General features: G+C 52.3%; 3 protein-coding genes across 11 annotated transcripts in view; 1 reads left to right on the top strand and 2 right to left on the bottom strand.

Annotated features, from left to right (window-relative positions):
- Nucleotides 1–977: 977 nt before the first annotated feature.
- LOC149125968 (olfactory receptor 2M4-like) lies at nt 978–7,284 on the bottom strand. Its single transcript, XM_089334760.1, has 2 exons — nt 7,151–7,284; nt 978–6,596 (listed from the first exon to the last, which is right to left on the bottom strand). Exons 1-2 carry the CDS (start codon nt 7,244–7,246, stop codon nt 5,718–5,720), a joined length of 975 nt encoding a protein of 324 aa, XP_089190886.1. The 5' UTR covers nt 7,247–7,284; the 3' UTR covers nt 978–5,717.
- Nucleotides 7,285–8,545: 1,261 nt separating this feature from the next.
- LOC127485501 (olfactory receptor 2L5-like) overlaps nt 8,546–25,330 on the top strand; it is a 69,836-nt gene continuing 53,051 nt past the window's right edge. For 3 of the 9 annotated variants that reach the window (XR_016235011.1, XR_016235012.1, XM_089334763.1), the window contains exon 1: nt 8,644–8,781. Coding sequence is in view for 1 of the 9 variants with exons in the window: in XM_089334762.1 (XP_089190888.1) it covers nt 8,766–8,781 (16 nt within the window). In the remaining 8 variants the exon portion in view is untranslated. The other 6 variants (XR_016235015.1, XR_016235014.1, XM_089334764.1 and 3 more) reach the window with 3 other exon arrangements.
- LOC138850039 (olfactory receptor 2L2-like) lies at nt 12,914–14,103 on the bottom strand. Its single transcript, XM_070075739.2, has one exon. It carries the CDS (start codon nt 14,101–14,103, stop codon nt 13,108–13,110), a length of 996 nt encoding a protein of 331 aa, XP_069931840.2. The 3' UTR covers nt 12,914–13,107.

Raw genomic sequence — 25,330 nt, forward strand, 5'->3', positions numbered from 1 at the left:
GGTCTTCCTTTTCCGTTGGTTCACCCCCCCAGTGACTGCTGTGGCCGGCACGTTGTGCACTGATCCGAAGCCAGGAGCCAGGTGCTTCTCCTGGTCTCCCATGTGGGTGCAGGGCCCAAGGACCTGGGCCATCCTCCACTGCACTCCTGGGCCACAGCAGAGAGCTGGGCAGGAAGAGGAGCAACCGGGACAGAATCCGGCGCCCTGACCGGGACTAGAACCCAGGGTGCTGGCACCGCAGGCAGAGGATTAGCCTAGTGAGCCGTGGCACTGGCTGTTCTTTTGTAATTATTGTTGTTGAATCTCTGACCAATGCTTCTCTCTGGTGTATCATCAGCTGTTTTAGTAGGAACGCTAGAAGTGTTAGAGTTTAGAAAACTTTATAAAGTTGAAATTACTGAAGTAAAACAAATTTATTTCAACTTTATGCAAAATCTTGTCTTTGTTTACTCTAAAACTCATGTCATCAGTTACTGTAAAACACGTATTAAATTACTACAGTTTCCATTCCATTCTCTGGACTGCATCATTCTTATGCCTCCTTTTACTTGTCCCTGTGTGAATTTTGTTATGTTGGGCCAGAGAGAGGAAAGCTCTCCTATGGATTGAAACCTGAATTATGGATGGGTGCCCTGTGGCATGTTCATGTCCTGCAATTTGAGAGATGGTCAGATTGTTTGGGAAGCCAGGGGGATGAGTGATTGCCTCTTTCCCACACTCTGCTGGGGCGCCGTGCAGATCCCAGCAGCCCTGTCCCAGTGTTTGAATCCCAAAGTTTCTCTGCTAGTAGAGAAGGCAGGTGCTCTTGAGGCCAGCGTCCCTATTGGAGAAGCAGACACGGAAGGGAACTATGCTGAGCCAGGGCTGAGGAATCCCAAGTCCCAGGTGCCATCACCCCTTTGAGGCTCACAGTTTAGGTAAACAACATTGTTGTCTCTGGTCACAGAATCTTTTTTTTTTTTTTTTGACAGGCAGAGTGGACAGTGAGAGAGAGAGACAGAGAGAAAGGTCTTCCTTTGCCGTTGGTTCACCCTCCAATGGCCGCCACGGCGGGTGCGCTGCGGCTGGCGCACCGCGCTGATCCGATGGCAGGAGCCAGGAGCCAGGTGCTTTTCCTGGTCTCCCATGGGGTGCAGGGCCCAAGCACCTGGGCCATCCTCCACTGCACTCCCTGGCCACATCAGAGGGCTGGCCTGGAAGAGGGGCAACCGGGACAGAATCCGGTGCCCCAACCGGGACTAGAACCCAGTGTGCCGGCGCTGCAAGGCGGAGGATTAGCCTAGTGAGCCGCGGCACCGGCCTGGTCACAGAATCTTAACCATCATAGCGGCAGTGGAGTGTTGTTCATGTTCTGTGTCCTTCTGTCTGTCCACTCCTAAGTAGTGAAAAGGACCCATTTACAGATTTGGGTGGAAGGCCTCAAGTTACGACAGGCTTCCTAGTGCCATAGGGTGAGATGAGATTTTTTTCCATGGAAATTGCTTTACATTTAACAATACCTGTGAAAATAGTGCTTTTTTCTTTTCTGCCATTGCGTGGCTTATTGTTATCTGGTATTGAGCTCTCCCTCCCTGCAGCCTGTTCCGGGTCAAGTCGTTAACTACAGTGGTAACCTGAAGTCTGTGGTGAGCCTCTTAAGTGTGGGTGGGCGGCTGTGTTGGGGGAAGCTTGGTGTCTCGGGACCTGGTACATCAGGGAGAAATTCTGGCTTTTTCATGCCCAGCCCAGCCCCTCAATCGAATCACAATATCGCCTGCTCATGCTTTATTTTCACGTGCAAACCTGAGGGTTTATACCAGATGTTAAGTTTTCAAACTCCCACACCCAGCGGAGTATCCTGTGGAGCTCATTGAGCCTGACCCACACAAATGCTGAAAAAACAAAGGAAAAAATGAGAATGAGGATGAAACTATGAGACCCCCCCGCAAAGGAACCCTGCAGCACTCAATAGTAGAAGGTGAAGATGAATAGATTGAATATATGCCAGAAATGGAATTCAGAAAATTAATCATCAGACTACTTAGAAGGAACCAAAAGCAAATTCACAAACTAAATGAAAAATTTTCCCATTACATTGAGATATTAAAGAGAAATCAGAATGAAATACTAGAAGTGCAGAACTCTATAGATCAAATAAAAATGCAGTGGAAAGTCTTAGCAACAGAGTGAGTGAGACAGAAGAAAGAATATCAGAACTAGAATACAAATTTCTGGAAATTTTATGGTCAGACCAAAAAAAAAGTTAGAAAACTAAAAAACACTGTTGGAGATCTATAAGATACTATCAAATGACCCAAAATACAGGTTCTAGGAGTTCCAGAAGGCATGGAAAGAGAGAAAGGATTAGAATGCCTTCTTAATGAAATAACAGAAAACTTTTCCAATTTGGAGAAGGAAACGGACATCCAAGTACAGGAAGCACATAGAACTCCCAATTTCGCGACACATTGTAGTCAAACTCTCCACAGTAAAACATAAAGAAAAGATTCTAAAATGTGCATGAGAGAAATGCCAAATCACATTCAGAGGATCCCCAATTAAACTCATAGCTAACTTCTCATCAGGAACCCTACAGGCTAGGAGAGAATGGCAAGATATATTCCAAGTCCTCCTTGGAGAAAAATACTGTCAGTTCAGAATACTATACTCTGCAAAGCTCTCACTTATGAATGAAGGTGAAATAAAGATCTTCCATGACAAATGGAAATTGAAAGAATTTGTAACCACCACCACCCCACCCCACCCCACCCCCCGGACCTGCAAAAAATACTCAAGGATGTGCTACACAGAGAAACACAGAAACACGGTCATCTGTGAAAGAAGGGGAAGGCAGAAAATCGCCCAGTAAAAATACAAAGGTAACCCAAAGTTAAAAATAGGACTATTAATGGCAGAGCAAAGTTGTTACTTACCAATAGACACCTTGAATGTAAATGGCTTCAACTCTCCAGTTGAAAACACAGACTGGCTGAATGGATTACAAAACAAAACCCATCTATTTGCTATCTACAAGAAGAACATCTCATCAACAAAGATGCACGCAGACTAACAGTGAAAGTTTGGAAAAAGATATTCCAGCCAACAAAAACCAAAAAAGAGCTGATGTAGCCATCATAATATTAGGCATAATAGATTTTAACACAAAAACTGTTAAAAGACACAAAAGAAGGGCACTATGTAATGATTAAGGGATCAGTTCAACAGGAAGAGGTGACTATTAAAAATGTATATGTACCTAATTACAGGGTACCTGGATATTTAAAAGAAATGTTAAGGAATCTAAAGAGAGACATAGACTCTAATGCAACAGTAATGGGGGACTTCAATACTCCACTTTCGGAAATGGACAGAGCAATCAGACAGAAAATCAGCCAAAAAACAGCCGAGTTAATTGACACTATAGACCAAGTGGACCTAACAGATATCTACAGAGCTTTGCACCCTACAGCCAAAGAATACACATTTTTCTCACCAGTGCATGGAACTTTCTTGGGATTAACCACATACTAGGCCATAAAGCAAATCGCAGCAAATTAAAAAAAATCAAAATCATACCATGCATATTCTCTGACCACAATGGAATGAAGCTGGAAATCAGCAACTCAGGAATCCCCAGAACATACGCAAACACATGGAGACTGAACAGCATTCTCCTGAATGAACAGTGGGTCATCAAAGAATCAAAAGAGAAATCAAAAACTTTCTGAAACAAATGATGATGACAGTACAACATATCAAAACTTATGAGATACAGCAAAAGCAGTGTTAAGAGGAAAGTTTATAGCAATTGGAGTCTACATCAAGAAACTGGAAAGGCACCAAATACATGAGCTATCAGTGCATCTCAAGGATCTAGAAAAACAATAGCAAACCAAACCCAAAACTGATAGGAGAAAAGAAATAATTAAAATTAGGGAAGAAATCAACAAAATTGAAACCAATAAAACAACACAAAAGAGCAGCAAAACAAAAAACTGGTTTTTCGAAAAAATAAATAGAATTGACACACCATTGGCCCAACTAACCAGAAAAAGGAGAGAGAAGACCCAAATTAACAAAATCAGAGATGAAAAAGGAAATGTTGGGAACAGCTGTCTTTGGGAAGCACTGACGGAGGACAGCCCTTGTTCAGACGGTTGGGAACAGCTGTCTTTGGGAAGCACTGACGGAGGACAGCCCTTGTTCAGATGGTTGGGAACAGCTCCCTTAGTTTTTGTCCTCTATTCTTTCTTTCTTTCTTGTTTTCTTCTTCTTTCATTCTGTTTCCTTTTCTTTCTTGAACCAAACAGGAGAGGGGGAAGGGACAGGAGAGAGTGGGTGGCAATGGGAAGAATTACTATGTTCCTAATGTTGTATTTATGAGATATAAATAAATAAAATATTTTTGAGTTGCACTGAGAGGTAAAATTGACCACAGGAGACATCTACACATGGAGGAGGTGACTGGCAGGTGGAGACATTTAGAACTGACCTATTCCTGAAATAATAAAGAGATGAGTTCATCAGGTCCATGCCTGAGACCTTGCATCCTGGGCCGAATTTGAAGATTCCTTCCTGTGAGTCACTTTCTGATGGGAATGTCTGATTTCCGATTCCACTTCAAACTTGTGGGATCCATTATATGCAGATATTATGCTGTTTCCATTTAGGTCAGTCATAGAGTAGTGACCTCACTGGCTGACTGTGCAACACCGTTCAGTAAACATCCTAAATCTATCAGATGTTAACATTTAAATAATTGAATACATAGGCAGAGACAAGGGATAATAAACAAGCAAGTGTATTTGTATTGTGTTATTAGCACTAGTGTAACAATGATATCACACTCAGTTTGTTCAAAGCCACATAAATGGAGCTAGAGTTGGGTCTCGCCCTAGGCTGGGAGATTAGTCTGGTCCAAAGAGTTCCTGCTAGGTAGTTAGACACCGAGAACAAGAGCTCCGAGGTCTGTTCTCCAGTAAAAGACGCTGAGCACAGCTGAAACCATTGGATTTCAGCTCGTGTTTCCTGGGAGGCTTGATGCAAAAACCACACGGACCATTGAGAAATAGTAAGGCCAGAGCCTCTGTCCCAGGAAGGAGGCAGACACGTGAACAAGGGGTTCTACCAGGCGGAGAGGATACACTCCCTTAGAAAGGGGAAGCTCTGATGGAGCCAGAAGGAGGAAGCCAGTAAACCGAGGGGAGAGCTAAGAGCAGCATCACAGGACAGCACCACTGAACGGGAGCTTGCAGGTGGCCGCATTGCTCTGGGGCGGTAATAAAAGGCGGCGACTCGTCAGCCTGTCTGTGGGTGCAGGCCGAAAGGCCCAAACAGCTGCAGTGTGGAGTGTGTTGGAGGTGGGTGGCAGACACGGGGCCAGACAGGTGTGTTAGCACCGTGTCACCACGCAGGGTGTCTTGAATCACATAAATGTTTTGTCATGCATATGCCAGGGTCCTCTGGAAAAAGTTTTTGATACGCGAGGCTCATGGAAACCGGAAATTTGCCTTCCAAGGTTGATTCGGCTGCACCGCTCACCAGAAGCTTCTGACGGACATCAGAGGCCCCACGAGGATCACGCCCCTCTTTCCAGCATAGTTCACATCCTTACAAATGTGACATTAAAGGGGGCACTGTCCTTTCCCCAGTGTGGCTGAAAATGGAAATCCAGAATTCAGAACCAGCGTTCCGTGGGAGAAGCGTTGAGAATCTGGGCGTCTGAATGAAAAGCAGCATCACCTTTTCTGTGTAAGCATCATCCTGCTCCCTAGAACGTTCCGCAGGGCCCACAGCACATCCTTGTTCCTCAAGCTGTAGATGAGAGGGTTCAGCATGGGCGTGATGACGTCAACCACAAACAGACGCTGGTCCACCTCGGGGGGCAGGGAGGACCCCGGGGTCATGTAGATGATCATGGCTGGGCCAAAGTAGAGGCTGACCACAGCCAGGTGGGACGAGCAGGTGGCCAGAGCTTTGTTCCTGCCGTCGGGGGAGTTCATGTGGAGCACGGTGAGGAAGATGAGCACGTAGGAGGTGAGGATGAGTCCAAAAGGGATGAGCAGGAAAACGATGCCGGAGGCCAGCACCATCTTCTCGTAGGCAGAGGTGTCCTCACAGGAGAGCCTCAGCAGGGCCATGACCTCACAGAAGAAATGGTGGATTCTCCTGGAGCCACAGGTGGAGAGGTGCATGGCATAGGTTGTGTGCATGAGGGAGATGATCACACCCCCAGCCCACGACCCCACGGCCATTTGCACACAGACACTCGGGGTCATGATGACTGGGTATCTGAGGGGGCTGCAGATGGCCAAGTAGCGGTCAAAGGCCATGAAAGTCAGAAGAACACACTCGGCCACCCCTAGCATCAAGTAGAGGAAGATTTGAACTCCACAGCCGCTATGGGAAATGCTCCTGTGTCCCGAGAAGAAGTCCGAGGCCATCTTGGGCACGGTGGTGCAGATTAGGGTCAGGTCCATGAGGGCGAGCTGGCTGAGCAGGAAGTACATGGGGGTGTGCAGGCGGGCACTGCCCCAGATCAGCAGGGCCAGGACAGAGTTTCCCATGACGGCCACCCCGAGAAACAGGAGGATGATGCTGACGAAGAGGCCGGGATGCTGGGAGGCAGAGAAGAGGCCCAGGAGAATGAAGTCAGTGGCGGAAGAACCATTTCCTCGCCCCATGTCTTAGTCTGCCATCTAGGACTGGAGGACCATGGCAGAAAAACACACCGGGAGTCACTCTGCCCACGAAACTGTCAAACTGTTGCTGATGTGAATCAATTTCTGCAACTCCTGCTTTTACCAAGTGAAAACAAATATGTTGCAATGTGTTTCAGTGGGGCCGATCGGTGGTCTGATGCCTGTTGCTGTGGAGCCGTGTGATCCAGCACAGACAGGAATGCTGAATGACAGGAATGAAGCCCTCTGTCATCAGCACATTTCTGCATTCTGCGGCACAGTGCGGCCATCATCCCGTGAGGACTACCAGGGTGGATTCTAGTCGATAGGAAAAGCCCCGTACGTGTGCAGGCGTCACATCCAGACGGCACCCAACATTCCCCACAGTGGACCTGGCTGCTCATCTGCCCGTGCGCAGCACCGTGGGACATGGGGTCTCTGCCTAATTCGTGCTTCTAGATTCACCCCCACCAGTACTCTGGTGGTGTTACCTCGTCATCAGGTGTGTGGCGGTCCCTGTGCCCTCCGGGAGTCTCTGCATTCTTCTCCATCCCTCTTTGTATCTTTCTGCCCGTCCATTGAGACATGAAGCTCTGTGGACGATCTACTCCACAGCTGTGGATCCCGTTGAAGCCAGCACCCAGGCCAAACCCCGAGCGTCTGGGCTTAAAGCAGGACGGTGGACTGGGGAGGATGCAGCCAGCCCTCTGGGGACCGTGTTGGCTCCTTAAGCCCAGGTAGTTAATGAGCGCAGGTGTCAGAGAGCCGGGCTGCAACCCCCAGGGAGGCTTGGGAGGATGAAGGTTACAGGGTCAGCTGCGTTTGAACCCAGTTTCACTCTCTACAGCTGTGTATCTGGGGAGGTCCTGTCACCTACCAGCCTTCTGTTGTCCTCTACAACGTGGAGATACCCACAGGTTGTGTGAGGGTGGGCTGGAAGGACTCACATGGACAGGTGGACGATCCTGGCCTGGTCGCCAGTCTGTTAAGGGGACCCATGAGGGAAAGTGTGGTTCAGCATGGCTGCCATGCACGGGACCTGCATTCGCTGTGGTGTCACTGAGCATGGCTGCTGTCAGTGCATGCAAGTCAACCAAAAATGCCCCCAGTCCTACCTTAAGGCAGAGCCAGACTCATGAGCGGGGGGCTTGGATAATGCTGGGGAAGGGTCTGCCTTAGGGATGCTGTGTGGAGTGGTGTCGGCACAGCCGGACACACCAGCAGCTGTGGCCTCACCCTCTCCCACCCCACAGAAAACTTCCAGCCGCTGAGAGGAGTCGCCCGGCACTGGCACCGGGTTGGGTCTCACTCCTCGGCCTTGCGTTTGTACAGGTTCCAGTGCACGCAGGAGTCTGTGCCCCTTCCCGTTCCTCCAAGTGATTAAGAAATACTTTGAGGCAAAACCCAGCAACGTTCCTGGGAATTTCTAAGAGCTTGGTGGGAATTCTTTTTATTCATCTTGATGTTAAGTGAGGAGCTTGATAAATGTGTTTTATTCATCTCAGTATCAAAGGAACGAGGGGCTTGCTAATAGGTAATAGCGCTTCTCGTACAAATGCTTTCAACTTGTTTTCTGAAGTGACAGTCACTTGCAGGGCAACTGCTATGAGCCTGAACTCTTCCTAGGACTTTGCAAACGCGAGCTCACTCCAGTCTGGGCACACTTGGCCGTGGTGGGTTCTGCACCCTCACCTCTGAACCATAGGATGCTGACTGAAGCTAGAGGTGTTCAGCGGTGTCAGCACATGTGACAGCTGACGAGGGTGGGGCCCTGGGCCCAGGAAATCTGTCTGCAGGGACTCCACCCCACTGCCTGAGCAGGCTCCCCGCTGGTGGCCAGGCTGGCTCCTCGACAGGAGCTAGCGGCCTCCACCCCAGCAGGTGGAGCTGGGACGCCCACAGGAAACAGCTCAGAATGCTGGGAGTTCCCCACCGCTCTGGTCAGCCGTGGGTCCCGCAGCTGCACTCACTCACTCACACCCCCATGTTCGAGGGTGACTCCGCGCTGAGCTGCAGGTTCACCAGTGCCCTTGGCCAGCCCAGCCCCGATGGGATGTGCCAGGGAGAGAGGGCCAGGCCTGGAAAAGCCGCCGCAGAGCTTGCTTAATGGAAGACTGCACAGGTAAGAGCGTCCTTTCATTGCGAGGGACTTGAATGCCTGGTGCAAGATTTTGGCTTTGCTGGGAGCATAGAGAGACACGTTGTGATTCTCAGATTAATTGCATTCTGTGTTTCCCAGCATGCTTGTGGCCTCCTCCTTGCAGTCCCTCTTATCAGGGTGGAATGTCCATGGCTGGCAAGCTTCTCCATGGCCAGCCCTGCTGTGGGCTCCATGTGTCCAGCATGGGGCTCGAGGCAGGAAGCACCAGCCAGTGTAGATGGAATAAGGCAGCGGGTGGAGAGCCTATGAGTGTTTCCTGTGAGTGTCAGCAGAGGTGGCCACCTCTGTGGCTCCACGTGGACACCACCAGTGTAGCTGCACCCTCAGGGCTGAGGCCCAGGGCAGCGTCCATGGAGGTGCATCTTGGAGGGGCTGTGTCTGAGGAGGAGGCACCCGCAGGCTCTCAAGGCCTCAGGTCTCAGACACAGACCCTTCATTATGGTTGGCCCTTAGCTGAGTGAGCCTGCAGGCGGCCTGCCTGGTGCTGCTTTGAGCTGTTTAGTACTGTCCACCTGGGAGAGTCGCCAGCTGGGGCCTCCACTTCCTGACCTGCACAGCAGATGGAGAGGCGGCATCAGCTGTGAGCATTTCTGAAAGGCTTTGGCCAAGGAAGCAGAGCCGCAGGAGGTGGCCCGGGAGGCACCCACTCCCCTGGATCAGCATGGGAAGGGTAACAGGATTCACTGGTGCTGCCAATCGCGCGCATGGCTGAGACTACTGAGCAGGAACAGGTGTGTGCTTTGCCAGACGTTATCCTGAGGAACTGACCTCACGAGTGCACAGGGTGGGAGGCTGTGCAGAGTGGGAGCTCTGAAACAAGATGTGAGTGAGAGCTGTGAGGTCCAGGTAGAGGACAGGGACCTGGGAGTGTGTGTGTTGGGGGATGGGGTGGGGGAGGAGCCTTCCAGGGAGAGGGAACCTTGTGCATGGCGCCAGGCATTGCTGGAGCTCAGAGCGATGGCAGCACTGGGCCATGTTGGCCAGGCCGCATTGCTGCTGGGTACAGAATTGATGGTGCACCCTGCAAGCTGTGGGAGAGCCCAGATGAATGATGAGCAGGTGAAGGCAGGTGTGGCACCCAGGGACCACGCTTACAGGCGCAGGGGTGGATTGTGATGTAGCCATGGCCCAGGACAGGGGCAGAGGTGCCAGGGCAGGAGGAATGACGGGGAGAAGGTGAGGTGTGTGCATGTCTGAGGGGGTTACAGATGCTGCTCCGCGTGTTCTGCCGGTGCAGGGGACATGGCTCCTGGACGCGCTTGCTCTCGCTGTGTTTGCTCTGCTGAGAGACCTGGCATTAGTCTGCGTTTCCTCTGGGGATTTAGTGTCACAGAAAGCTAGGAGAGCTTGTGGTGCAGACAATTCTTTATTTTCTCCCCTAGCACAACAGTTTGCTTCCTATGTGTAAATATGGAAAAGGGGTGACTGACGGCATGAGCGTCAGCGCAGTGGGCTGAGGAAGGCTCATTACACGCAGGCACAGACCGTGTATTCATTTCTTTAGAATGCAGGTGCCATAAGAGCATTTCACAAAGTTTCTGGGAACGGGAAGTCAGCCATAAGCTTGTCTTGGTGCAAAAAGTTTTGTCATCTGTGCAGAAAAGAGGTCTGCAAAACGTTCTTGGAAATGGGATATTCTGAGAAAGCACAGATTTCAAAATGTTTGCATCACAATAGACGTCTAGTTCCATTCTCCCACAAAGTTGTTGGCCTCCATGCTCCCGAAAGCTCGCTAGAGCCTCTGTGGTCACCAGGCAGGGGTAGCAGGGCCCCCTCTGGCGGGCATGGCCAGAGGCTATGTTCACAGATGCACGGTCATGGGCTTGCTCAGACACATGTAGTGGGCATGGCCAGAGGCTATGTTCACAGATGCGTGGTCATGGGCTTGCTCAGACACATGTAGTGGGCATGGCCAGGGGCTGAGCTCACAGATGTGCGTGGTCATGGGCTTGCTGACACATGTAGTGGGCATGGCCAGAGGCTATGTTCACAGATGCGTGGTCATGGGCTTGCTCAGACACATGTAGTGGGCATGGCCAGGGGCTGAGCTCACAGATGTGCGTGGTCATGGGCTTGCCTCCATGCCCAGCGTAGGCTTGAGCAGGGCATGGGGGGTTAGTGAGGTCCCTGCTCGATACCTGCAGTGGGCAGGGACAGCTACAGCCTCTGTGGGCAGTCACCGGCTACTTCCCAATCTGAGGAAAATTTGACTAGAAAGCCTGGGCTGTGTGGGAAGCTGAGCAGTGATCCGAGCCTGCAGACCATGGCCCCTGTTTCTTGCAGGCAAGAGTGCTGGCCGGTCTCCCTGGTCTGACTCCGCTGGCCAGAGGAGGGCAACCCTGAGGTCTGCACGTGTAGCTTCCCAGTGATCCCAGGCAGGCCAGCCCTGCCGATGCTGCCGATGCTGCCGATGCTGCCGATGCTGCCCGTGGGTTAGCTGAGCGTGGGCCTCCTGTGGAGGGTCCCAGAGTGCTGGGGAAGCTGAATGGCCAGAGCTGGTGTCATGGCAGGAACTGCATCCTGGGAGAATTCTCGACAGGGCTGTGCACCAGGGTGGGGAAGGGAGATGGGGCCCAAAAGAATCATCCGTCCTGGATCAAGACTTTCCTTCGTTCTGCGGCCCCGGGACGTCCCTGCCTCACTTCTGCGCTCAGGGACATTCCAGGCAGTGCCGCCTGGGGACAGGTGCGTGGATTTCTGTGGGGGAGGGGACCCAGTGAGTGCCTGCTGCACCTGTGCTATCACCCCTACGATGACACATGGCAGCAGCCTGCTGTGAACAGTACAAAACTGGGGTGGGTGCGTGCTTTGTTTTATGTTCAAAACGTGTCTCATTCGTGGAGGTTCTTGAGAGGGGCTGCAGGGACAGCCTGCGCAGAGCCAGCCTGCTCGTTCCAGGGCACACGTCTTGTGCAGATCTCAAGTCACGCATTCCCCCAGTGTGTGGACAAACAGCAGCATATGAAGAAACGTTAGAAATAAGCGTGGGCAGCAGTGCTAAGTCCATTACCGAAATACTAAGAAAGAGGAATTCTTCAGGAAGGCAAACTCTGCAAACCAAACCAGTCCCAGCCAGGATAGGTAGGAGCAAGCCTGGGGAGGGCGTTCCTGTGGGAGGGGCGCAGTCCCGTGGCGGAGCCTGCGTCCACCCAGTCCCAGCCAGGACAGGGAGGAGCGAGCCTCGGGGAGGGCGTTCCTGTGGGAGGGGCCCAGTCCCGTGGAGGAGCCTGTGTCCCGGCAGCTCTGGGACGGCCTGCTCCTCACTCGCCTCAGCTGAAGAGGACGTGTCCACTCCAACGCCGCGTCTCCCTGGAGTGACAGAAGGGGCTCATGGACGCTGGCAGCACCGGGACACTCCTGAGCTCTGTAATAATTCCAGTTCTTTAGAGGACACTACTGAATTTTTATTAATGAGGTGGTAACTTTGCATTCTTACAGATTCCTTGAATACAGTAAGCTTATTTTGTGTTCTAGAAGAAAGTGTGGTGTGGGTGTTTTGGTTGTTCATTCATTTTTGGTTTTGTCTCAGCCCTGACTGAGGCTGGTTTTAATACTCAGCCACTGGACGTTCAGCCTAAAGCAAATAGTGTAGATTTCAAGACCAGCACAGAGCCCATTGCACACTCAGAAGCAAGTCTCAGCTGAGCAACAGGTCTGGCCGTGCAGCCTGGGTTCCAGGCGTGTGCACCTGTGTGGCACGGCACAGCCTGCCCGCCTGCCCCACTCCAAGTGCATGGTGTGTGAGCTTGCTAGTTCCCTCGGCAGTGCGGGGGCGGGAGCCGTTATTTCATTCCAGTTTTCCAGATCGCTGGAAAGAGAGCCTCCAGCTCCTGCAGGCTGCGTTTGCACTGGACGATGGGTTGACCTCGGGAGCAGTGCGGAGAACAGGAGGACGTGCAGGCACTCAGGGAGGGAGGGAGTTTTGCTCCGGGTTCCTTGCGAAGCCTGTGGCCACCGTTGGGCTGCAGGTGGGCGAGCTGGGTGACGGCTGCCTGCAGTCAGTCAGGGCAGGTGACACTGTTTTCAGAGGTTCTGCTTCCTGACACCCCCCCCCCAAACTGTGAGCTCTCCAGTGCCCTGAGGACAGCTCGTGTCTTCCTCAGCACAGGGTGTTTGAGCCAATGAGTGCACGTGTGTCCTGGGCCTCTGTGGGCAAAGCTGGTGCTTGGTGCCATTGAGAGAGTTCTGTGGCTTCAGATCTGCGGTCAGAAGAACTGCTTTGGACCATGTCTGGAGCCATGGCCAGGTTGTTTTAACTCTTTACACACAGCCAGGGCGTCGAGGATCTCATCCTAGAACGCGTCCCATCCTCCAGGCCCTGGAAAGCCGTCGGAAGGAGTCTTCCAGCTTCCGCAGCGGGCGTGCACTAGCCACGGTGCTCTTCAGAGCCGCGAGCACGTCCTTGTTTCTCAGGCTGTAGATGAGGGGGTTCAGCATCGGCGTGAGGATGGCGTTGAACATGAAGAGAGACTGGTTTAATCTGGGGGTCTTAGAGGAGCCAGGCCTCATGTACACCAAGATTGCAGGGCCAAAGTAGAGACTGACCACGCATAGGTGGGAGGAGCAGGTGGCCAGAGCCTTGCTCCTGCCCTCAGGGGAGTTCATACGGAGGACAGTGAGGAAGATGAGGGCGTAGGAGGCCAGGATGAGGCCCAGGGGGATGAGGACCACCAGGAAGCTGGAGACCACCACTGACTTTACGTAGGCGGAGATGTCCTCGCAGGTGAGCTTGAGCAGGGCCATGACCTCGCACAGGAAGTGTGGGATCTCCCGGCGACCACAGACGGGGAAGTGCATGGCGTAGGCCGTGTGAGCCAGGGACGTCGTGGCCCCTCCCGCCCAGGAGCCAGTGACCATGTGCGTGCAGGTGGCATGGCTGACAATGGTCGAGTACCTCAGCGGCTTACAGATGGCCACGTAGCGGTCCAAGGCCATGAAGGTCAGCAGGAGGCACTCCGCGATCCCCAGAGTTAAGCTGAAGAAGATCTGCGCTCCGCAGCCCACCTGCGATATGGTTCTCTTCCCCGAGAAGAAGTTTGCGACCATTTTGGGGACAGAAGTTGAAATTAACGCCAAGTCGATAAGGGAGAGCTGGCTGAGCAGGAAATACATGGGGACGTGGAGCCGCGTGTCCAGCCAGATGAGGACGATGAGGGCAGCGTTGGCCATGACAGCCACGGCGTAGACCAGAAGAATGAGGCCCATGAGGACGATGAGGTGGCTGAACTCGGGCCAGAGCCCCAGGAGAACGAAGTCCGTGGTGACAGTCTTGTTGGCCTCCATGGCCGGCTGTCACCAGTGCCCTGAGATCCCAGGGAGGAGAATTGCTTCCTAGGATACCGTGCAACTGGTCTACCTCCTCATCCCCCAGGCCTTCTCCAAATAGGCTTGTGACCGCTGCTTTCCTGGCTGTGGTCTCTTCAGCACCGTGAGCCACTTCTTAACATGCAGGATTTTGTTTTTTCTTGTGGGTTGCTTGGTAAGTTTATTTACCTGTGATTAGAAACTGTAATCACTGATGGTAACCAAATAAGAACACAGGTCCCTTCTAATGTCCTATCAACAAAAGGCAATCATTTGATGAGTGTTTGCCACGTGCTTTCTTCAGTAAGCCATTGCATCACCAGCTCGAGGTCCTTTGCAAACACAGAGAGGAGTTAGGGTCACGTAAGACGTGGTCTTGCCAAGTGTCATGGCGATGGAGTTTGTCTTGACAGAAGGGAGAGGCGAGACCTGGGGGGAAAAATGCCTGCAGAACTGAGTGTGGGCTGTGCGCACCATGTGCCTCCCACTGCAGGAGCCCCCCCCCCCCCGCCCCGCCCCCCGTGAACCCTTCCTGCTCTGGTCTGAACAAGAACAGAAGGCCTGCTGGGCCCTAGCGCAGGGAGTGGCTTCCTACCTGCGACCGCTGCCAGTCACACCCGCTGCCCACCTTGAATGCCCTTTGAATCCATCACCAGGCTCAGCCACGATGGGAGCTGAGGCCGCCAAGGGGAGTTCACAGGACGTGGTGAAGAACGCGGTTAGGCTCTGGCTTGTGAAAAGATGATTTGCCTGAAGCGTAGCCTCTCTTGTTTAGCACCAGCTTGGTCAGAATTAGAGGCAGGCTTGCGGGCCAAGGAGGGTGCAGGGGCTAGGGGCTGGTACCGAGGTAGAAGCCACCTTCCCCGAATGGCCCCGCTCTCTGCAGCCTTGGTCAGGTTGGGCTGTCAGCCGTGTCTGCCTCGCATCCCTGGACCACGGTGCAGACATGTCCCAGCCACACGAGGGTGAGGCCACGGTCAGCAGTGGCCATGGGTTGTAGGCATTTAGAACACAGCCTGGTCAACAGTGCTCGTCCACGCCAGGCACAGCTGGAAGGTGGCCTCTCGGAAGGGGCAAGATCGGTGCCTCAGGCTCCAGATGACTCACTCAGCTGTCTACACCTGCGCTCCACAGGCCGAGCCTCTACTGTGTGTCTTGCGGTTACACCCATACCCAGAGGGGCAACTAAAATGCAATATTTTGCCCAAGAACTTGTCGCTGGTGTAGGAGTGGTGGGGGTCAGGGCAGTAAGCAGTTTGCGGGCTGGAGGCATTGAAAGTCAGCTTTGTTTTAGTGGCTGGAGCCCTAGGACCTCTTCCAAGGCCCCCTCCACGCTCCCTCCGCCCCAGCCCTCCTAGGAGGTGTTTGCTTCCATGCCTCTGTGCCCTGCTGTCCTCAGCCTGTGCCAACGCAGGTGGCAGTGTACCTCCTGGCACGGCTGCCTGTGGACGGACCGCCTCTCTCTCACCTCTCTGCGTTGCAATCTTCCCAGAAGCAGAGCTCTGCTTTTCTTCCTGCTTAAATACTTTGAACCTCCAAGACTTCCTGGCCTTGTGACTTGAAGAGATAGGTGCTCAACGATGGTGCAAAAAATTTAATTTTATTTGCATGCCTTCTGATTAAGAGCTTCTGAGAAATTACTAATTTGATCCTCAGAGTTTCATGTAAGTCATAACAATCGACCATTAGGAAATTAAATTTGATGGATAAAAAAACTAACCCGGTGTTCGCCAGTAATAAGAAAACGCCTGCCACTGCGCCTTCCCCAGAGGGCCAGAGGACACCCTCTGGACGATTCTGCCCATGAGGCCGGGCCGAGGGGCACCAGCGAGGTGTAGCCTGTGCCCTGAATAATAAGGGAAGAAGCCTGTGGAGGCTGAGCCACTTGGCCGAGAGACGCGTCCGTTGTGCAGTCAGAGCCCACACAGGGTCAGGGAGGACCTGGGCTCCACCCGCCGGGTCTTCCAGCAACATCAGGCTGCCAGAGCAGAATGAGTCCTGGTCTTCCCGTCAGTTCCCCCTTTTTAACAGGATGATCTCAGATGAGTTCCAGGTAGTCGTTTGCTTGACTTAAGCCATATTTATGATCTATTAGGTAAACGGCAGATGCATGCATTCAGCGTCTTCTGTGTTAACAGATCTGGAAATTAATTCCGCATCTTTCCCCCTCACTTCTCTCATTCATTCGCTTGGTCACTCCCTCACTCTGTGGGTGTCTACTGGGCCAGTGTCCATGCTGGACAAACTCTAGCCTAGGCTATCAGCAGTCGGGTGTGGGAAGGCCCTCAGCTCCAGCCTCAGGGAGCCCCAGGGGAATAGACGTGCTGCGATCACGCTAAAATCCTGCGGAACCACACGGGCCGAGGGCTACAGAGAAGTAAGGGGCTCCTCAGGAAGGGTTACTCTTGGACAGGGCATTCCCGGTGCGGGGAGCAGAGGACAGGGTTCCAGGCTGCTCAGGCCAGGGAGGGACAGGGATGAGGCATGGGCAAGAGCTTGCCTGTTGGTGGCTGGGCAAGGCGGCGATGGCACCAACACGATCACACTGGGAAGGGAGTTCCCGGGACAGGGGAGCAGGCAGCACCCGGACTCTGTGGGTTCCCGGTGCCCATGCCCTGAGCTCTGGCTGTAGTCTGACTAAGCGGCAGGCACGGTCATGTGCTGTGTCACTAGTGAGGATGCAGTGCCCTCCCTAGGCGAGTCACAAAGGCTGGCCGAGGGCTCGGTTCGTCAGAGTCAGATGGGGTTCATGCAACCCGGAGGCAAAAAATGTAAGCAGCAGCATGTGGTGCTCAGCGCTGCAGTCCTTGCTGTGGGGCAGCTTCCTTGGCCGTCTCTAGGAGGCACAGAGCAGAGGAAGGGCAGTTTCTGTTCCAATGCTGCCCGGGCACGCGCATGCTTGTCTGGACCGCGAGCGCACCACTGTTCTCGGTCACGGTCCTGATTTCAGGATCCAAAGCTGACTTCTCCATTAGATTCTTTCTTCCTCCCAGTTTCCCTGGCCCATCTCATGAGCCCAGGGCCCCCAGAGCATCACTCGCACTACACATCCTGTCCATTTCACCTGCCGTCTAGGTGGTCAAGGAAAAACCGGGCTCTGTAACGTCAGCAGGCTGAGCCGCGGAGCCAGTGCACGGGGAAAGCCTGGGCCACCTTGGCCTTGCCCCGCTGAGCTGTGTTCCAGCAGCCGCCCTGACACTCGGCAGGGAGACTTTCGGGGACCCTGTGCCCACACTGTTTGCCTGTCTTCTGCTCGCCCTCTTTTATCTGTTTAGCTTTCTGCCGTCTTTCTTTCAGTGCCTTCACCCAGGGATGAACCCTCCCCTCTATCCCAGCCTGCAATCCCCCGTTTTTCCTTGGCCTCCTGGAGATTCTGCCTGACACGGGGACTGGACCGTGTTGTCCACTTAGGAAAAGGATGGTCCTGCAGCCCAGAGGGGCAGCGTACACAGGGGGGCCCATTTCTACAGAGTTCACTCCCGGGAGCTCTCGGAATGTCTATTGTCTCTTGTTCTTGGTCAATGTAAGTATTTAAACATAATCAACTTACAGCCAGAACAGACACCTTGGGGGTAGTCAAGAAAGAATATCTGGTTCCTCAGAGCTGAAAGCATTTAGATACTGCAGTTCAGTCTACTACATTGAAAACAAAGTGACACCATTCACTGCCCGTGCCTTGTCACACCACAAACCTCCACGTGCATCCGCGCTTCCTTCTGCTTTCTGTCGTCCCTGAGATCAGATAGAATCAGACTCCGTTCTACCACCTGCCTAGGAGTGAAAAAGAGACCTGGCACCCTTTGGCCTGCCTTCAGGGAACATGCTGCCTGTGGCGGAGTCCGGGTGCCCCAGCACCCTGCAGGGCTGTCTGACCCTCAGCTCTTGCCCTTACACAGCAGCTGGGGCTGTGCTCAGCTTTGGAGCAGCTCTGAAAGTGTTAAGACAGAAGCACAACTCCTCCCTGCCCTGGGGCCAGGCGGGGGATGCCTGCCACATCCTCACCCTCCACCAAACGGCAGTGGTAACCTCAGATCCGGCCACGGCCACGGCCACAGCCACCCGTGGCTCTGGATGCACCCTCCTTTCCCAGCGCTTTCTGTCAGGAGGGACCGGTGGGACCAGGTGGTCCTGGCTAATGTGGTGGTAGTTACGTACCTGGACTTTCCTCCACCATCTGCCTTTGTCAATTGCCCTGAATTACGTATTGCTTATCTATTCTGGCTCATGTTTAGCTAGCACTTCATTTTTATTGCACATGCACATGACTGTGATGGGCTCTATGTGTGGTGCTTTCCTCCCTGTGCAAACCAAGCAGAGCTGGGGTAATCCCAGAGGAGGCCGCACAGACCCTGCCCCATCACCCTTCATTAACTGAGGAAGCCGAGCCGTGGGCTGTGCAGTCTCCCCCTCTGAGCTCCTCATTACAGCAGGCGGGTGCTCAGTCCGCACGCATGGCCACATTGGTCCCAGTGTTGCTCCGCAGGGGTGGGTGCTCCCGCACATCCAGGTGTCAAAGTGCAAGTCCAGAGAGGTCAGGTCTTGGCCTGAGGCCTCAGAGCACAGGAGCGGTGGGGCTGAGCCCCTAACTTCTCCAGAGCCAACCTCACTGTGAGATTTTCTGTGGGGGACACAGTGATGTCCTCCAGATCCCGAGCTGGGAGGGCAAAGCAGAGAGCCGAAACTGATCCTAGCCTAAGCGCTGGTAGTGCAGACCCTCGTCCAGAACCTGAAGAGCATCAGGGACTTGCATCGACCGAGCACACAGCCCTGCTCCAGCCACGCACACCTGGTGGGCCCACCAGAGTTCATATCCAGGGGTGACTGAAATTCTGTCATGCTTAAAGTGAGTCACCAGTTGTTCAGTATTAAAATGGTTGCTTTCCTTTTAGGCAGTCAGGAAAGCCTCCCGCACCTGTGCTGTACCTTAGGGCTTGCAGATCGTGCTGGCTACCTCGCGGCCGGCCGTGCTCTGGTCAGCTGCAGCGGGAGCTCCTTCTCCGGAGAACTGGGGCTCGCTTCCCCGCTCCGGGTCTGTCCAAAAACCCTTACCATGAACAGGAGGAGCGAACAGAGGCCGAGGGTGCGGTCAGGGCCGGCGTGTCTGATGTGGTTCAGACCTTGGCCAAGTGCCTGCCTCCAGGGAGTGTCCTGGAAGCGTCTTGTCCCCAGACTTCAATTAGTGCGACATTGTGTCCTTGGTCCGAACTCCGCAGTCATTCTCCAAAGAAAAGCAGCGCCCCGCACAGGGCTTTCTGGCCCCGGGCTGCCACAGGGCTGCCTGGCAGCTTTCCTTGGCTCCGCCTTCCCCTGCCCCACCCTGTGCTCCCTGAGGTAGCAAGAGGAGGACAGGGCCTGGGGCCACTTCCCTGGGAGTTGAGTTTGCAGTGCCTTGTCCATGAAGCTGACAGAATATCCATTACCCAGAGCATGAATGAGGGATGAGGGCTGACAGCAGTTACTGGAGAGGGCGCATTTCATCTCCGCGTGCTGGCAACCTGTCACCGGTCATCAGCCTCCATGCTCTGGGCTCCACGGGCAGCTGCCTGGGTAGCTTTATAGGGATTATTGTGTTGCTAGTGGCAAAGTCCAAGGTGAAAACCATTTTAGCCACACTTCATCGCGTGTATAAAGCTTTCACAGGCTACATGCATGTGTCGTGGTATCTGTCCGTGCTGGTCAGTGTCCAGCGAAAGTGTGCCATCTCACAGACCTGGCGGGAGGGCTCCTGTCACAGCCTTTCGGGAAAGCAGCCTGGCGACATGCGTTTCAACACGCATACCAGCCTGCACAAATGGCAGAGCCACGAGATAAGCCACGTGGTCCACGCTGTTCAGTGGAACCACCCTGTCCTGTGGAAGCAGAAGCATGAGCACCATGCCACACACGCGCGTGCACGCACATGCACACACGCACGCACACACGCACAAGCACACATTATCGGGGTATCTGTCAGTCTTCCTCGGCCTACTGGAACGTCTCCCCGAGTTTTCATTGTTCTAGCTGCTGCTCCCCACTAGAACGGAAGCTTCATGAAAGCTGTGGGTTTCTCTTCACGTCACGTTCCGTGCCGTGTCCGCGGCACAGGCAGTAGAGTGGCCTGCCAGGAACACTGATTGTGTGGATGAAGCACATGGGTTTCTCCTGCCGTAACCATGAGCACGCGTGAAGAAGCCTTGCTTCAGCTGAGGCACAGCTGGGACAGTTCAGCCTCCTGCCTGTGCCAGGACTGGCAGCCCGGAATGTACCAATGTTGGGGGCCAGGAGTACAGCTCGGTGCTGTGTCAGAGTCAGGGGCCAGGACTGGCAGCCTGGGCTGTGTTGGTTCCCTGGATCAGGATGGGAGCCTGGGCTGTGTTGGTTCCCTGGGCAGGGCTGGGAGCCTGGCTGTGTTGGTTCCCTGGGATCAGGATGGGAGCCTGGCTGTGTTGGTTCCCTGGATCAGGATGGGAGCCTGGGCTGTGATGGTTCCCTGGGCAGGGCTGGGAGCCTGGACTGTGTTGGTTCTCTGGGCAGGGCTGGGAGCCTGGGCTGTGATGGTTCCCTGGGCAGGGCTGGGAGCCTGGACTGTGTTGGTTCCCTGGGCAGGGCTCGGAGCCTGGGCTGTGTTGGTTCCCTGGATCAGGATGGGAGCCTGGGCTGTGTTGGTTCCCTGGGCAGGGCTGGGAGCCTGGGCTGTGTTGGTTCCCTGGGCAGGGCTGGGAGCCTGGGCTGTGTTGGTTCCCTGGATCAGGATGGGAGCCTGGCTGTGTTGGTTCCCTGGATCAGGATGGGAGCCTGGGCTGTGTTGGTTCCCTGGGCAGGGCTGGCAGCCTGGACTCTGTTGGTTCCCTGGGATCAGGATGGAAGCCTGGGCTGTGTTGGTTCCTTGGATCAGGGTGGGAGCCTGGGCTGTGTTGGTTCCCTGGATCAGGATGGGAGCCTGGCTGTGTTGGTTCCCTGGATCAGGATGGGAGCCTGGGCTGTGTTGGTTCTCTGGGCAGGGCTGGGAGCCTGGGCTGTGATGGCTCCCTGGGCAGGGCTGGGAGCCTGGGCTGTGTTGGTTCCCTGGGCAGGGCTGGGAGCCTGGGCTGTGTTGGTTCCCTGGATCAGGATGGGAGCCTGGGCTGTGTTGGTTCCCTGGATCAGGATGGGGGCCTGGGCTGTGTTGGTTCCCTGGATCAGGATGGGGGCCTGGGCTGTGTTGGTTCCCTGGATCAGGATGGGAGCCTGGGCTATGTTGGTTCCCTGGATCAGGATGGGGGCCTGGGCTGTGATGGTTCCCTGGATCAGGATGGGAGCCTGGGCTGTGTTGGTTCCCTGGGCAGGGCTGGGAGCCTGGGCTGTGTTGGTTCCCTGGATCAGGATGGGAGCCTGGCTGTGTTGGTTCCCTGGATCAGGATGGGAGCCTGGGCTGTGTTGGTTCCCTGGGCAGGGCTGGGAGCCTGGGCTGTGTTGGTTCCCTGGGATCAGGATGGAAGCCTGGGCTGTGTTGGTTCCTTGGATCAGGGTGGGAGCCTGGGCTGTGTTGGTTCCCTGGATCAGGATGGGAGCCTGGCTGTGTTGGTTCCCTGGATCAGGATGGGAGCCTGGGCTGTGTTGGTTCTCTGGGCAGGGCTGGGAGCCTGGGCTGTGATGGCTCCCTGGGCAGGGCTGGGAGCCTGGGCTGTGTTGGTTCCCTGGGCAGGGCTGGGAGCCTGGGCTGTGTTGGTTCCCTGGATCAGGATGGGAGCCTGGGCCGTGTTGGTTCCCTGGATCCGGATGGGGGCCTGGGCTGTGTTGGTTCCCTGGATCATGATGGGGGCCTGGGCTGTGTTGGTTCCCTGGGCAGGGCTGGGAGCCTGGGCTGTGTTGGTTCCCTGGGATCAGGATGGGAGCCTGGGCTGTGTTGGTTCCCTGGATCAGGATGGGAGCCTGGACTCTGTTGGTTCCCTGGGCAGGGCTGGGAGCCTGGCTGTGTTGGTTCTCTGGGCAGGGCTGGCAGCCTGGGCTGTGTTGGTTCCTTGGATCAGGGTGGGAGCCTGGGCTGTGATGGTTCCCTGGGCAGGGCTGGGAGCCTGGGCTGTGATGGTTCCCTGGGCAGGGCTGGCAGCCTGGGCTGTGTCAGTGCTCATAGCTCGCAGTCCGTCCTTTCACTGCCATTGAATGGCCACCCTGCTCCACTGTGGCTCTCCCCACTGAGTTCAGAGCTCTGCAGGCAGACTCAGGACCACTGGAAGGAGAAGACCTTTCACTTTTCAGTCTCATGTTTAGAGGATTTTTAACTTTTAAGATATTAAAGGATTTTCTATCCTTGTGGCTGGTGGGCGTTGTGATATCAACATGCTGATTTGTGCAAAAGGCCTCAGTTTCTTGGGTGGAAATAATCACCCTAATGTTCTTTATTTCCAGTTGTCCCTGGGTTCTGGGAAACGTTGGCAGCCAGAGGGCCCTGTGTTCAGTTGTCTCTCCCCTGCGTGCCCATGTGCCGTGTCCATGTCCCACTTGTAGCATCTCTAGCTCCTGAAAGGTGGTTATCTTATATTTTCCTTCAGAAAAAAAAATAAATTTTACCTTCCTGTCCCAGACACCCCAGTCCCCATCTCAAAACCTTATTTATTCAGTAACAAGATTTTCCACTGAGAATGTGTTTATTAGGCTGTTTTTGCTGTTTTGCATTTTACTTATTTATGGAATAGACATGAGTTTTCCTACAGCAACAACAAAATGCATGTGGGAGAACTGTTAGAGACAGAAAATAAAAAGCATGAACAGGAGAACGGGTAGAAGGACAGGGATTTTTATTCCACTAAGACAGAGTCACACTTCCTCAGCATTACTTTGTTCTGAAATTCTTAAATTTAATTTTTTCCCTTTGTAAGGATGATTATTTTGTGACAGCAAGGTTTGAAGGGAAGTTCTCTGGGCCCCTCATTGAATCTGATTCCCAAAACATAACTCATTCTTCTGAAAAAAATTGAAGGAGCCATTTTTGATATTGTTGCCATGGTTTGAAATTTGATGTCAAATTCTTTAAATTTTAGATAAACAATAGAAAACCTGTTTTGTTTTTTGAAAAGATAAAACTGATGAAACTTTGGCTAAGGAAAAAGACGACTCAAATAAGTAAAATTAGAAATTAAAAGGGAAGCATTACAATGGATACCAAGAAATACAAAGAATCATATGAGACTGCTATGAAAAACTTATATCCAAAAAACGGGATAGCCACAAAGAAATGGATGAGTTCCTAGACACACACAGCCCACTGTGACTGAACCATGGAGAAAGAGAAAACCTGAACACGGGAGGATGCTGAGCCTGCAATACAATCTTTCCACAAAGGGAAGCACATGCCTTCCTGCTGAATTCTGTGAAACAGTTAAAGAGAAACTCACACCATCCCTTTCAACATCTTCCCCCAAAGTGGAGGACAAACACTTTGATACTCATTTCATGAAGATGGCATTTTCTTGACCAAGCTGGACAACAATGTTACAAAAAAAAAAAAGAAAGAAAGAAAAGAAAAAGAAACCTCAGGCCAGTATCTTTGATGAAATAAGATACAAATATTCTTAATTAAATACTAGTGCATCAAATGGAACAGAACATTGGAGGGAACAGTAGCCATGATCAAATGGGATTCCTCACAGTAGTGCAAGGATGGTTCAATGTACGCAGATCTCTGGATATGAAGCACCATGCTAACAGAATGAGTGGCAAACACAATTTATCTCAATAAATGCAAACAGTGTTTGAGAAACCCAACAACTCAGCATCCTTCCAGGATAAAAGCTCTCACCAAATCAGGTATGAAAGGAATATACTCAAACACAGTAAAGGCCACGCATAGCAAATCCACAGCTGGTATCTTACTTAGTGGGGAAAAGTTTCAGCTCAAAGATTTCCCTCAGTGATATGAAACAAGACAAGGATTCTCTCTCTCATCACTTCTGTTCAGTATAGTGCTGGAAGTCTAGCCAAGACAAGCAGGCAAGAGAAAGAAATAGGTGACATACGAATTGGAAAGGAAGAAATGAAATTTCACTGTTTGCAGGGAAACTTATTATATTACACATAGAAAACACTAACCACTCCACCAAAAAACTGTAGAACTAATTAACAAATTAAATTTGCATGATATAAAACAACATACAAAAATCAATAGCTTTTTTTAATGAACTCATAACAAACTCTCCAAAAAATAACCCAATCTATAATAGCAAAAAAAAGGTCACTTAAGAATTAATTTAATCAAAGATGCAAAAAACTTCCATGCTGAAAACTATAAATCACTGATGTAAGGAATTAAAGAAGAAACTTATAAATAAGATGATATACTGTGTTCTTGGATTAGAAGAGTTACTGTTTTTAAAATGTGTATATTAAAGTGATTTATAGATTCAGTGCACTCTCTATCAAACTTCCTGTGACCTTTTTCACAGATAGTGAAAAACAGTCCTATATTTGTATGGAACCACAAAATATCTCAAATAGCCAAAGTAATATGGAGCAATAGACAATAAAGCTAGAGACATCACACTTGAAAACACACTGCAGAACCATAAGTTACCAAAAAAGCATAGTACTGCCATAAAAAGGACATAGAATTCACTGGAGCAAAGAACCCAGAAATAAACACACACGTTGACTGTCAATTGACGTTCAACAGAGATGCCAATAACACACAACAGGGAGACGACTATTCAACAAATCAGAGCTGGGACAACGGGATAACCACACAGAAAAATGAAACCAGACCCTCTTGCCACATCGTAAGACACAGCCAACACAAACTGGATTGAATTCTGAACTACAAAATGTGAAGCTGCGAAAACGCTATGAAACACAGGAGCAAAGTTCTTTGACATTGGTGTAGACATTGATGTTGGGATATTAGCCCCAAAGCTCAGGCAACAAAAGCCAAAACAGAGAAATGAGTGTGCATGAAACAAGGAATCTACCTAACAAAGGAAGCAATTTACAGGTGAAAAGATAAGTTAGAGAGTGGGAGACACCTATTTGCAGCCACACATCTGATAAGCAGTCAGTATCCAAAACACACAAGGAACCACATTACTCAGGACTTTGAAAACATTCTGTACAAGCGGCCAACATGGACATGAAATGTGCTCAAAGTTATTAACTGTACAGCGATGACACAAGGTGATAGCTCCTTAGACCTGGTATTTAAAAAAAGATAAAATTTGAGAAGTGTTGGACAGGATATAGAAAAAAGGGAACACTTACA

Source organism: Oryctolagus cuniculus, chromosome 6, assembly GCF_051225735.1.
Source record: "Oryctolagus cuniculus isolate XC-2025 breed Fujian yellow rabbit chromosome 6, ASM5122573v1, whole genome shotgun sequence".
Taxonomy (NCBI): Eukaryota; Metazoa; Chordata; class Mammalia; order Lagomorpha; family Leporidae; genus Oryctolagus; species Oryctolagus cuniculus.

Excerpts from the sequence above, each read along its gene's own strand:
- LOC149125968 (XM_089334760.1), bottom strand. The coding sequence starts at position 7,246 with ATGTCTCAATGGACGGGCAGAAAGATACAAAGAGGGATGGAGAAGAAT. Across the intron at positions 6,597-7,150 it reads GCCACACACCTGATGACGAG|CATCCCGGCCTCTTCGTCAG; the intron begins GTAACACCACCA and ends TCTGCCTCCCAG.
- LOC138850039 (XM_070075739.2), bottom strand. The coding sequence starts at position 14,103 with ATGGAGGCCAACAAGACTGTCACCACGGACTTCGTTCTCCTGGGGCTC.